Source organism: Triplophysa rosa, linkage group LG7 (assembly GCF_024868665.1).
Source record: "Triplophysa rosa linkage group LG7, Trosa_1v2, whole genome shotgun sequence".
In the NCBI taxonomy this organism is placed as follows: domain Eukaryota; kingdom Metazoa; phylum Chordata; class Actinopteri; order Cypriniformes; family Nemacheilidae; genus Triplophysa; species Triplophysa rosa.
Genome location: NC_079896.1, coordinates 16,518,081 through 16,531,954, shown reverse-complemented (window position 1 = coordinate 16,531,954; position 13,874 = coordinate 16,518,081). Strand labels below are relative to the sequence as shown.

The window sequence follows — 13,874 nt, the reverse complement described above, 5'->3', positions numbered from 1 at the left end:
AACGGAGAATGAGGGATATATTCCCTCTGGTCATGCGTGCTCTTCCACAAATGAAGCACTCTTCCTTGTGTTTGATGGGCTGTGGCATTGACATTCATGTTTTTTTAGTAGGCCTGCTGCTGTCTGGCTCAGGATTAAGTTCTGCTTCAAATGAAGTGCCTTCTAGCTTTTCAACTTTTTTCCTCTTCTGGTTAACAGTTTTATGATTTGTGTACTTCGCACAACGTGTGTGCCACAAAGGATTCCTCCCTAGAAAGTCACATTGAGGTTGCAGCTCATTGTCAAGTCTGTATGAGATCTCATCCTTTCTGTTGGTTACAGCATATAGGAGGGAAGGGTAGCCTTGATTTGTCAGTTTCTGAAGAGGACCAGTGTCACTGTCTGTTTTTTGACATATTATGCAAGCAGTATAGCTGGTACTGAGCAGCTTTCTCTCCAGCTGCTTGGTTGAGAACTTGGGCTCCATCCTTCATTCTTCTCCAATTCACATCACTCCTCTCCTGTTCTCTCCTCATCACTCTTATCCTCTCGTGTTCAGTTCACTCCTCTCCCCTCTCCTCCTGTCCTTTCTCCTCCACGCTTTTCTCCTATTCCTATTTCCGGCCAAAGCTAGCTAAGTAAACTAGTAGAGATCGAATGCTGCTGCTACAGGGATACGTTTGGGATGAGAAATCATCAGAAATATACTTGTTTGAAGACTGGCATGGTCCTTTCAGTTAATTAGAATTACAATATCCATATTACCATTCTTTTAACAAAACGCTGGAGCAGACCTACCGGTAGTCACTGTCACTTACCACAGACAATGATGAGCAGCTTCGAAGTCCGTTGGTAACCGTTGGTTGGTTGTTCCAAACTCATTCAAATTACTAAGATCATGTGCGCGTGTGTGTAAGTGTGCCATGATGTTGAATATCCAGTATGTCTTTCGGAATTTTGAGAGTAGCCTAAAATTCTATTGAGGTTCTGAGCCTGTTGATCGCCAACTAGTAGTGAAATCATCACAGATCCATTGATTTTGGTTGGATTTTTTTTTCCTGTGGAATGAGTATACTGTTTGGTGAAAAGAATGGCATATTGACTGATGTCATAACTTGGGGGAATAGTTGATTGCCAATGAAGTAAAGAGAAAAATATTGGAAAAAAGTGAGAAAATGCCTATTTTTTGCATTAAATTGGGCCAAAATCATGTAGAAATGTGTTTTAGGAGTTATTTTTTCATTGGATGTTGTCACCACATGTGTTCTGTGCATCTGGAATGCATTTATTGACAGCTTACCCAACCCACTGAGGATTTGAGGAAAAAAATCATTTTTCACATTTTTTCTGATAAAAAATGAAGGGTACATACACTAAAATGGCCAATGTTTCTGGCAGAGTAGACCCTCCAATTATTGGTTCTTAGGGTCAAAGTTAACAGAAAAAAACACAAATAAAAAGTATGGCAGACCATGTCAGGTTCAACCCATTTTATTGAGCTTTTGAGACGTTGGCTCCCCGACTAATATGCGTGTAAGAGCGGAGGAAAAAAACCTTGGGAGAGGCCATACTCAACTGGGAGAGCCAGTTCTCCTCTTGCATATTAAAATAGTTTGATAATGATGCTTCAGCAACAATAACAGTAATTTGTAACGGAAGTGCAAAACAACATGCAGAATATAAACTGTATTCTTCAACTTTTAGTAGTAGTAAACGTAAGACCAGGTGTCTCCAACCCTGCTCCCGGTGAGCTACAGTCCTGAAGACACACAAATCAAGGTGTTCAGGGTTGCTTGATAATTAAAGACAGGTGTGTTGAAACTGTGTTGGAGCTGCAGCTGCAGGACGGTAGCTCACCAGGAGCAGGGTTGGAGATCCCTGGTTTAGACTCTTGCAAACGTATGAGCCCGCATCCAAAGTTTGCTTTTAAAGGCCCAGTGAAATGCCTTGGAACGTGCAGCATTATTTGATGTTGATGTAATTTCAACTGAAAAATGCAGAATGCAAGAGAGATTAGGGCTCGACAGTGCAAGCATTTCACTCGCATTTGCGACTAAAAATAGATGTGTGCGAACTGGAAAATGTATTTAGTTGCACGTGTGCGAATGTTTTTTTTCTATCAAAAGCAAATAAAACACCAATAACGCGGTCTCAGAAAAAACTCACGTGATCCATGCAAAGTGCGTCCAGGCGCCACATTAAAAAAAAAACTGAGGTAAACGCAGTAACGCATAGTGTGAGAGACAGGGAACATACAGTGGCTTGCAAAAGTATTCATGCTGCTGCCTTATCTTAAACTACTTTAAATGATTATTTTTTTACATTATTCTACACTCCATGCACAATAATGACAAAACAAAAAACTGATTTTTTATAGCTTTGTAAATTTATTAAAAATAAAAAACAAAAATAAGTACATTGCATAACTATTCATACCCTTTTCTGGGACACTTGAAATTTAGCTCAGAAGCATTAGCATAAAAAATCTGCTGTATTGAAGGTTCACAGAAGCATGTAGCCTCCATTTATCCTCAATGAAAGAGGTTTGGAACCACCAGATCTCTTACTTGAGCTGACCTCCTGTCCAAACTGAGCCATCGATGGAGAAGGGTCTTGGTTAGAGCGGTGACCAAGAAGCTGATGATTACTCTGGTTGAGCTCCATGATCATATATGGAGATGGGAGAAACTTACAGAAGGACAAACATCACTGCAACACTCCACCAATCTGGGCTTTATGGCTTAGTGGCCAGACTCAAGCCTTTGCTCAGTGAAGACACATGGAAACTTGAAATATGCAAAAACGTACTTCAACGAATCTTTCAAACTGTCAGAAACAAGATATTCTGATCTGATGAATCTCAGATTCATGCATCATGTCTGGAGAAAAACAAGCACTTCTCAACACCTGTACAATACCGTCTTAACAGTAAAGTGTAGTGGAAACAGCATCATGATGTGGGGGTGTTTTTCAGCTTCAGGGACTGTACACAAAATACGGAGATAATGATCATGAAAACCTAGCCCAGAACATTCAGAACCTCGGACAGGGCAGAAGGTTCATTCTCCAACATGACAATGATCCTAATCACACAACTAAAACAATGCAAGAGTGGCTTATGGACAACTCTGTATATGTCCTTGAGTGGCCCAGCTAGTGCTTGAACCCAACTGAACATCTCTGTAGAAACCTGAAAATGTCTGTCTACTGATGATCTCCATCCAACCTGACAGAGTTTGAAAGGATCTGAGGAGAAGAATGACAGAAAATTGCCAAATGCAGATGTGTAAAGCTTTTCACATCATACCCAAAAATATTTGAGTCTGTAAAGGCGCTATAACCATTTTCTGAGTTGAGGGTATGAATACTTATGCAATGTACTTATTTTTGTTTTTTATTTTTAATAAATTTGCAAAGCTGTCAAAAATCAGTTTTTTGTTTTGTCATTATTGTGCATGGAGTGTAGATTAATGTAAAAAAAATCATTTAAAGTAGTTTAAGATAAGGCAGCAGCATAACAAAATGTGAATAAAATGAAGGGGGATGAATACTTTTGCAAGCCACTGTACATGAAGCCCTAGTCAAATCACACGAGATGTTTTACTTGACCACTTCAGCTGTATCATCGCTGTATTCGTGACTGACATGAATGGCGTTGACGTGCACGCACGCACGCACGCACACACACACAGCGCCATCTTAAAACGCATCATTTGTTTATTTTCATGTCACAGACACGAATGGCAACACTATAGCAGCTTGTTTCTAACATACGCGTGTGTGTTTACTGTAGCCTATTTGACGTAATAGCCTCCGGTTCCCCGAGGGCTGTTGCCGCTTGTGTCTCGTACCGCTCTCACTAAATCCTTGGTGTTTCGAGTCTGACGTCATCACCTAAACGTGTTTTTTCATCAATTTTAACAATCATAGGTAGTTTAGATGGTTAGTGTAAGGTTAGGGTTAGGGTAAAGGTTTCGTAAGACTTGAAACACCAAAGATTTAGTCAAAACCAACAAGCCACGCCCACGGATCTGACTCGAAAGTACCGTCCCCGTAAAACAGAATAAGCGGCAGACGGGCAGCTCGAAACGGAGCTCTGAATACACCGTATATCATTTACACACAGAAACAAGATTGTATAGTGTTGCTAATAGCTGATGTCAGTAAACACGCTATTTTGGGCGCAGACCAAAGAAACGATGCACTGTCACTTTCAGCCGAACCAACCCAAATAGACAAGAATGATGTAAGTGGTCGCTTTTGATCATATAAACTTCGGCCTACTTATGTGATTATTTTATGTGTCCGTAACATGAATAAACAAATGATGTGTTTAAAAACACCGTTAGTGTGCGTGCGTGCGCGCGAGTGAAACCCGCCGCAGCTCAAGTACAAAAGCTTGTGTAATTTTACAAATGTCCTCTGCTTATACTTTCACATATAAGATAATTAATCGTTTTAACCGTGGTTTACTTCCCACAGCTGCCTCGATTTCAACATGGCTGCGGCGGATACTTTCCAGTCTATCAAATCTGTAATATGCTCATCCTCCCTGTTATACGTGTTGTGTGAAATCTCCCCGCACTGGGGCTATTTTTAAATTGCAGGCTTATTAAAATAATGGGCGGGAAACTATAGAGATCCGATCAGATATCCAGATGTGGAAGCCACTTGATGTTGACAAGTGTAAACGCGCTGTGTCCTGATTGTCTGAAGATCCGATTTGCTTGTTCGGATCACCGAGATCGCATGTTAATGCCAAATATAAACGCACCCTTATTTATATATTTGTATTATATTGCATTTTGAATGTAATATGGCAATGTAATGTATTAAATGGGTTAACTTTTCACAGATATTAATGTATACAATTTCAGTAATACAATTTTAATTTTTTTAAATTAGTTGTTTATTTTAAGAGACCTGTATTATTTTCTCTTGTATATTTAGTATTTCTCTTTAATAAAGAAAAAATATTTATTATCCGAATACCTGATTAATCGATGGAAAAATCAGTAGAATACTCGATTACTAAAATAATCGATAGCTGCAGCCCTAATAACATTGAATATTGGCTATTATATCCCTAAAGAAGAGACAGCCTTTGTGTAGTTTGGTCCGCTTATTACCCTACATAAGAAAAACTGAGTGGACCTAAATCCAACATGTGACAACGACAAAATGTGTGCAGAAATGATTGGACAAATTGCAGACACAATGAAAATAAGCCTTGCAGAAAAGTTGAGAGCAGCACATTATCTGTCCGTTTGATCGACTGAGACAGCGATATCTCAAACACGGAATGTGAAATTCTCAAAAAATGTGAAAGCTCAAAGCGGGCAAGACGTCCTGCTTACAAAAGCTTCTGGGCCAGTGATATCCTTTGTCTAAATGGACCAAGTAGACTTTAAGAATTTAGAACCACGAACTACTTTATTACAGATGTTCATACAGTTAAAATTAAAAATAATTATTAAATACTGTTAAAGAGAGAGCTGTTGAAATAATTAAAAGAAAACCTAGTGTACGTAATGTATTCAAATAAATGAAATCACTTTGTATTTAAAGGTCTCCTTGTATCCCTTTTTTAGGTAAAAACACATTATTTAATACATTTTCATTGCGCCCCAAAATTCTTTAATGTGCTCCTACATTTTTCAACTTAGGAGCACATGTGCTCCTTCTGAAAAAAGTAAGTGTCAAGCCCTGGAAATATCGAGTGGCCCCTCCCTAGACTTGTTAGTCATTTGATAGTCGTGATACACTGTGTCCACCTGCCTACACATTACATCAATTGTCCACCGCGGCACCGACCCCACCATCATTTTGAATTTTCATGGTAATAAATCACTTAGTTTAAAGACCAGACTACAATTGCGTGTTTGGACGCGTCTGCTGTATTCAGCGGAACAAGTGTCGCAGCAAAGATCAGCAGCAGGAGTAGTGGAGTGAGCTGACTGACAAGACTATAGTGGAGACTTTTCTGGCAAAGAACATGTAGTAGAATATGTAAGCGCTGTCATCAAGATCCAGTTAAGTTTTAGATTTTTTTTTGTTAAAATTTGCTTAATTTTAAAAAGCCAGTGCTTTGCCATTTAACAAACATTTTTCATTTCTTATTTATTTTACATGTTTTTCATTTCACATTCCTTTTTATTTGTTTCTTATTTACTTATTACAACATGTGTTGTGATTACGTTAGATAAGTTGCCTATATTAACAAAACGTGTAAAGTTTTTTTGTTTCTTACACCGCGTCCTAACCACGTCCTAACTGCGACACGCAATAAAAGGTATCTTTTCCATGTTAACCAGAGGTTTTGTCCTAACCAGCTGCGACAGCGCTGTGCGACGAGCAATGGCCGTTTCTATTTTAGAAACTGTTTCAATTTCTGCGACGTCGCGGCTGACAGCTCCACCCACACATCGGTCTCATTCCATGTAAGTTCTGCACCTCATGAATATTAATTGACAAACATGGATGATATAGGCTTTATACATTTGATTACATACGTTTAGATTCTAAAATTATAGCGTAGCGTCTGGTGAGGCATAACTGAAGTCATGTGAACACGACGCATCTCTCTTTGTGCACTCTTCAGCTGCGCGGACAGAGAAAACTGTTCTGATTGCCTGTGTCTTGTGATTGATTGTCACGTCCCGCCCCTTTTTTGCGTTCGGTATGGACAAGCAAATTGCTTATGGCAGGAATCTCATCGCGTCGCGCTTGGTTAGGATGCGGTGTTAGAAAACTGTCGGTCCCCTTTGACTACGTTACCAGCATTCTTCAAAATATCATATTTTGTGTTCTGCAGAAGAATTAGTCATACAGGTTTGAAATTACATGGGGTTGAGTAAATGTAGAAAAAATACATTTATACAGGCTTGTAACTATCTTGAGGGTGCGTAGAAGATGACAGAATGGGGGACGAGATCTGCTCCGTTACTAGGGCTGAGTTTTGAGACCATTTTGGCAGTTCGATTCTTATAAATGGTTTGGTTTCAATTTCGATTTCGATTCAATATTAAGTTATCAGTATTTCATTTAAAATATTAGTTTTGCAGACATGGAATCCATATTTAAATATAAATGCTGGTAACTGAACCCCCCTACTCTGCATGTATGCGCATGTGCGACCTGCAAATTTGGAATTTCTTCTAAGACGAGTAGAATGCGAGCACGCCACCAGTGCAGGCTGTGTGTGATATAGGGCTGTCACGATTATTAAATAATGGTCTCATCGCGACTGTTTGACCTCATCGCGATGCTTTCAGATCATCGCAATTATTGCACATCTTTATAGAAGACACAAGGGGGAGCTGCAGTGCCTGCATAATTGCACGTTTTAGTGTATGTATTGTAATTTAAGTACCATTATACTGGTAAAATGTACCAACAATCACTTAAACACTTTAAAGGGGTGCTGCAACGGTGTGTCATGCATTCTGACTTCACCATGTTAAATGTGCGGTCTTCTCATGCTTAACATGGTCAACTTGTCAAAAAACGAGCTGGGTGTATTACGTAGTATTTCTGTGCTCGATACACTCCCCCAGCAATCGTACAGGTTTCGGAAGTTTATTTCGAACCTATAAAACGGTTTCGTAACAATTTTTCCTAGTCCCTTATTGGACAATTTTCCCGGAAAAGCACGCGGGCATGCCCACGCGGCAGCAAGGAGAGCAGGAGAGAAGGAGCATGCGCAGACGTCACTTTCACTTGTGTGCAGGAGAGATAGAGAGAGCGAAGTTCAGGTGTTTGTGTGTTGATCAAACTAAATACTCTTCGAAGATACGACGTATGCAATACTACTCTATAGGTACTCAAGATTAATATGAGGTTGGCAGAAACCGCATGTGTTAGGGCCGCTTTAAAGGATATACCATAAAAAACCTGTAGTACAATTTAATATTTTTTAAGCTAATCTCAATGTGAAAACCAGCCTACCAAAATTTAATTAACAAATAAGTAAAATTTTGTTGTTGTCTTTTATTGCAAGTGAGAAAAAAACAGACTAGAAGCTTTTCTATGACTGATAGCATTTTAATGGTGGTTTCAATTCACTCCCGATCAAACTCATTTTACACGTGTTTGGCGGCTGTATTATTGACATGTAAAAGCCTAGACCTTAAATATATGATGACCCCATTTTTTAAGAGAAAATAAAACTGTCTTATATTCAGAACAATGGTCGTTTCAAAGCCGAATAAAAAATGTATGAGAATTATATGTCAAAGCCCTAAAAAGTAGACAATTAATCATCAAAGCCCTAAAACAGACAATTAATCATCAAAGCCCTAAAACAGACAATTAATCGTCATAATCACAATGATTTATTAGACACTTAATCGTTAGCCAAATTTCGTAATCGTGACAGCCCTAGTGTGATCGTGAACTGCACGGGTCACATGCATCACAGACGTGCACGATCCAGGTCGTCATTGACAATTTACACACACAACGTGAGCGCATTATTACGAGTCACTGTTTGCTGTGACAGATTTTTTAAGCCTGAGGACGAACGATTTGATATGAGATGTTTAAAATGAAACTAACTGCGGAGGAGCTCTGGAAACTTCATTTATCCGTGGATTACTTGAGACCGTGCTGGATCATTTCAAATCTGTTCACAGCAAGAACGAATGACAGGCGAATGCTGTTGTTCAGTTTTATTTTACGTTATATTTACATGTTGTGAACATGAGGAAAAGTGTTCTTAATGCACAATAAAATCATTGTAAGAATGTGATAAGAGACCTTTCACTTTGCTTTGATGTGTAACACTGTAAACAATTACATGTATACATTTTCACAAGCACAATTTCTGTTGGTTCAAATGAATTTAGATTACAGTGTCTCTGTTTAGCACAAATCAATAACAAAGCTTCTCTGTAGGTTCTGCCTCTAAATAAGCAGAACCAAATCGGCTGTCATAGTTACTTTTTTGTCAGTATCAGTGATGCAATTATTCACATTCCCCCAAAATAACTATTTCAGGCCAATTTAAGGTTAGCCCCATAATTTTTTGCTTGCACCCCTAAACTTTTCTGTCAGGGGCTACAGTGCTCCTAGTAACAAAAGTTAGTCTGGAGCCCTGTATTGAGATTGGAGAATTGAGGTTTTCCACTGTTTAAGTGTGACATTTTGCTGTGTTCTAGAGGAAGAATGCAACCACAATTGCAGTTGAGGTAAAGAAATCTCAGCACAAGTATGTGATTGGGCCTAAGGGTAACACCCTGCAAGAGATCCTGGACAGGACTGGTGTCTCGGTCGAGATCCCACCCCTCGACAGCAGCTCAGAGACAGTAATTCTGCGTGGGGAGCCAGACCGGCTGGGCCAGGCACTCACTGAAGTGTATGCCAAGGTAAACAACCTTGTGTTTCCTTAATGATTTAGTATAGAAATAAGGACTTATTTTCTCCTGAAACTCTTTGTGCTTTTGTGGGAGATTCCATTTAACTTCTTTGACATAATTTTTTTGTTTCAATATTTTTCCACTTTTCTGCTGAACAGGCCAATAGCTACACTGTTTCCTCAGTCTCTGCGCCCTCTTGGCTTCATCGCTTCATTATTGGCAAGAAAGGACAGAATCTGGCAAAGATCACACAGCAAATGCCCAAGGTAAGTCTGCTTTGCATTAACCGTATAATATTGTCTGGCCGATTTCTCCATTGTCTGTTCTTATTGAGACTGTGATTTAAAATCAAAACAAGTTAGTCATAATAATATATTTATAATATAACAAAAAAGCGATAGATGGAGAATGAGCCAAATGCAGGACATATTAAAGTAATCATTAGAGCAAATGTTCAAACTGAATAATCTATCTGCCGTCTACGCGATGGTACTTTAATGTGTTTACTCTTGTTTACCACTGAGTGGCAGTCTATTCACAGGTCTTCACTCAGCGCTAGTTGGCGTGTCAAGCTTATTGCCTTAACTGCGTCTCACTCAGCAGACGTGCTAGAGTTGAGAGATTTAGGTGTAAAAATATCAAAGTTACTAGTATTAAATACAATTACTTGAGCCTGTGGTTTTAAATTCAAGTCATAAATACTTAATTTAAAGGACTCATAAAATGAGCACTTACAACAAGTTGGCATGATTTATTAGGGTCTTCATGAAATGTCTGGAACATATTTTGCTTAAAAACACTCAATGGCTGTGTAAACAAACCCTTTTTGCCTCGTCAAAAACAGCTATGCTCTCAGCAATCCGTTTTGGTGCATGTCTCTTTAAATGATAATGAGTTACATCACAGCACACCCCACCCCCTTCCGTCCGGTGAGTCAACACACACGTTTAGTACTGCCATGGCAATGGTTTGGCTAAATTGTTTCCTGAACTCCTCTGTGGTTAGTTTAGTTTTAAATCTCCCAAATCATTCGTCCGGAGACTAAAAAAAATCTGTCACAGCAAACAGCGCTCACGTTGTGTGTGTATGCTTGCCTAAAATCCACGGAATGTGCACCTGCAGATCTCAGCGGAATTACGTGGATTTTAGCGCTTGTCGTTGACAAGTTATAACGTTACACACAACGTGAGAGCATAACTAGTATGCAGTGACAGATTTTTGAGATGAAAAAATGATTTGAGGTTTTTTTTTGACATATAAAATATAAATATGTCTTTGAATAACATATGACATTATAGTTACAAATGATTAAACCAAATTGCCTGTTTGTGACATTTGAATGTAATTTCTTACCTTAAATCCGAAAATAAATGGCTTTTCCTCGCGGAAGGTCTGCATTCAGTTAAAATATTTCAAATTCACATTTCATGTCCAGTTTTTTCTCATGTGCCAAATTGCCGTGTAATAAGCGGGATAATATACTTGCCGGCTGTTATCGCGAAGTAAGCCCCTACAGTGTGATACAAGACCCTCCGCTTCTCGTCGGGTCCTGATCACACTGTCGGGGCTTATTTCTGCTATCACAACCTGCTGCCTGTACATTATCCCTTACTTATTGAGCGAGGACACGCGCTATACCCTGTCTTTGCAATCGTATTTATTCTATATGAGGGATGGATGCTGCCAACAATATTATAGAGCACATTCGGTTTCAAAGGAAAAAGCTAAATCATGTGTTAAGAGTTGGGTTTTTGCAGACAATTAGCTTGACGCGTCAGTTCGCGCTGAGTGAAGATCTATGAATAAACAATTCGGTTGTTCAGTCTGATGTCACGCGCCACCATATATGGAAGGTCATATACTGTTTCCGAGTCCAAACGCCAAATAAGATGCTATAGGCAAACAACAAAAAATGCTAATATATGCTCATGGCGAGCTGTAAAACTATCAGAAAACCACGATCCTAACCTTTATCTTGGTAACGAAATCTTACATGGCCAGTCAGTGATTCATTTTTCATAATTTATTCAAATATTGACGTCTGAGATTCCGTAAGCCTGAAGACTGTAGTGTATACTGCGAGTTAACAAATGCTCTCCTTAAATATGCGGTGTAAGTACACTGTGCTTATTAACAGCTGTTTAAGCTGTAGCCCCGCTTCAAATGAATAGATGCTTGGACCCGGAAACGGTATTCCTTACGTCACCACTTAACAACAGAATAGCAAACACACAGTAAAGAAATGCCACCGTGGGGATGGTGATTGCAGAAGGATTATTCTGGTTGAGTACATACTGTATGCTCTTTTGTAGAAAAGCTATGGTGCTGTTATTAAATTAAAGGTCAGTGAGGTGACTGTTTACAATGAAAACAGGTGCACATTGAGTTCACTGAAGGAGAGGACAAGATCACACTGGAAGGACCCACCAAAGATGTACAGATGGTACAGGGCCAGATTGAAGCCATTGTCACAGATCTGGTAAGAGTATTGAGTCTTCTATCTACAAACCCGATTCCAAAAAAGTTGGGACACTGTACAAATTGTGAATAAAAACAGAATGCAATGATGTGGAAGTTTCAAATTTCAATATTTTATTCAGAATACAACATAGATGACATATCAAATGTTTAAACTGAGAGAATGTATCATTTTAAGGGAAAAATAAGTTGATTTTAAATTTCATGGCATCAACACATCTCAAAAAAGTTGGGACAAGGCCATGTTTACCACTGTGTGGCATCCCCTCTTCTTTTTATAACAGTCTGCAAACGTCTGGGGACTGAGGAGACAAGTTGCTCAAGTTTAGGAATAGGAATGTTGTCCCATCTTGTCTAATACAGGCTTCTAGTTGCTCGACTGTCTTATGTCTTCTTTGTCGCATCTTCCTCTTTATGATGCGCCAAATGTTTTCTATGGGTGAAAGATCTGGACTGCAGGCTGGCCATTTCAGTACCCGGATCCTTCTTCTACGCAGCCATGATGTTGTAATTGATGCAGTATGTGGTCTGGCATTGTCATGTTGGAAAATGCAAGGTCTTCCCTGAAAGAGACGACGTCTGGATGGGAGCATATGTTGTTCTAGAACTTGGATATACTATTCAGCATTGATGGTGCCTTTCCAGATGTGTAAGCTGCCCATGCCACACGCACTCATGCAACCCCATACCATCAGAGATGCAGGCTTCTGAACTGAGCGCTGATAACAACTTGGGTTGTCCTTGTCCTCTTTAGTCCGGATGACATGGCGTCCCAGTTTTCCAAAAAGAACTTCAAATTTTGATTCGTCTGACCACAGAACAGTTTTCCACTTTGCCACAGTCCATTTTAAATGAGCCTTGGCCCAGAGAAAACGCCTGCGCTTCTGGATCATGTTTAGATATGGCTTCTTTTCTGACCTATAGAGTTTTAGCCGGCAACGGCGAATGGTACGGAGGATTGTGTTCACCGACAATGTTTTCTGGAAGTATTCCTGAGCCCATGTTGTGATTTCCATTACAGTAGCATTCCTGTATGTGATGCAGTGCCGTCTAAGGGCCCGAAGATCACGGGCATCCAGTATGGTTTTCCGGCCTTGACCCTTACGCACAGAGATTGTTCAAGATTCTCTGAATCTTTGGATGATATTATGCACTGTAGATGATGATAACTTCAAACTCTTTGCAATTTTTCTCTGAGAAACTCCTTTCTGATATTGCTCCACTATTTTTCGCCGCAGCATTGGGGGAATTGGTGATCCTCTGCCCATCTTGACTTCTGAGAGACACTGCCACTCTGAGAGGCTCTTTTTATACCCAATCATGTTGCCAATTGACCTAATAAGTTGCAAATTGGTCCTCCAGCTGTTCCTTATATGTACATTTAACTTTTCCGGCCTCTTATTGCTACCTGTCCCAACTTTTTTGGAATGTGTAGCTCTCATGAAATCCAAAATGAGCCAATATTTGGCATGACATTTCAAAATGTCTCACTTTCAACATTTGATATGTTATCTATATTCTATTGTGAATAAAATATAAGTTTATGAGATTCGTAAATTATTGCATTCCTTTTTTATTCACAATTTGTACAGTATCCCAACTTTTTTGGAATCGGGTTTGTATATTGTGTGGCTGTTTGTCATACTTTCACCCTTTCACATCTCCTTTGGTTGATGTTCATGTTTGCTTTATCATAGGCTAGCCGAATGGACTATACAGAAATTATTGTGGACCCCAAGTTCCATCGACACTTAATTGGCAAAGGTGGTGCAAACAGTAAGTATAGATTTACTTGCTGTAAGTTGTGAGGTTTATTAAAGCAGTTATTATGGAACCGAACTTCCAGTGCTTAATGTGACATGTTTGGTCCTTCCAATGTCTAGTTAACCGCATTAAGGAGCAACACAAAGTGTCTGTCCGCATTCCACACGATAATGAGAAAAGTAACCTAATCCGTATTGAAGGAGACCCCCTGGGAGTGCAGGAGGCCAAGAAGGAGCTGCTGGAGCTAGCGTCACGCATGGCAAGTTTGCTAAATTTGTACATGAATATAGAGAACTA

The 13,874-nt window shown here is 39.5% G+C and overlaps 1 protein-coding gene across 2 annotated transcripts in view; it reads left to right on the top strand.

The window, feature by feature from the left end:
* Window positions 1–13,874, top strand: part of hdlbpa (high density lipoprotein binding protein a) — a 113,322-nt gene that overhangs the window by 61,620 nt on the left and 37,828 nt on the right. For both annotated transcript variants that reach the window (XM_057338100.1, XM_057338099.1), the window contains exons 8-12: window positions 9,138–9,344; window positions 9,494–9,601; window positions 11,710–11,814; window positions 13,511–13,589; window positions 13,697–13,836. In XM_057338100.1, the coding sequence (XP_057194083.1) occupies window positions 9,138–9,344; window positions 9,494–9,601; window positions 11,710–11,814; window positions 13,511–13,589; window positions 13,697–13,836 (639 nt within the window). The remainder of the gene's footprint in view (window positions 1–9,137; window positions 9,345–9,493; window positions 9,602–11,709; window positions 11,815–13,510; window positions 13,590–13,696; window positions 13,837–13,874) is intronic.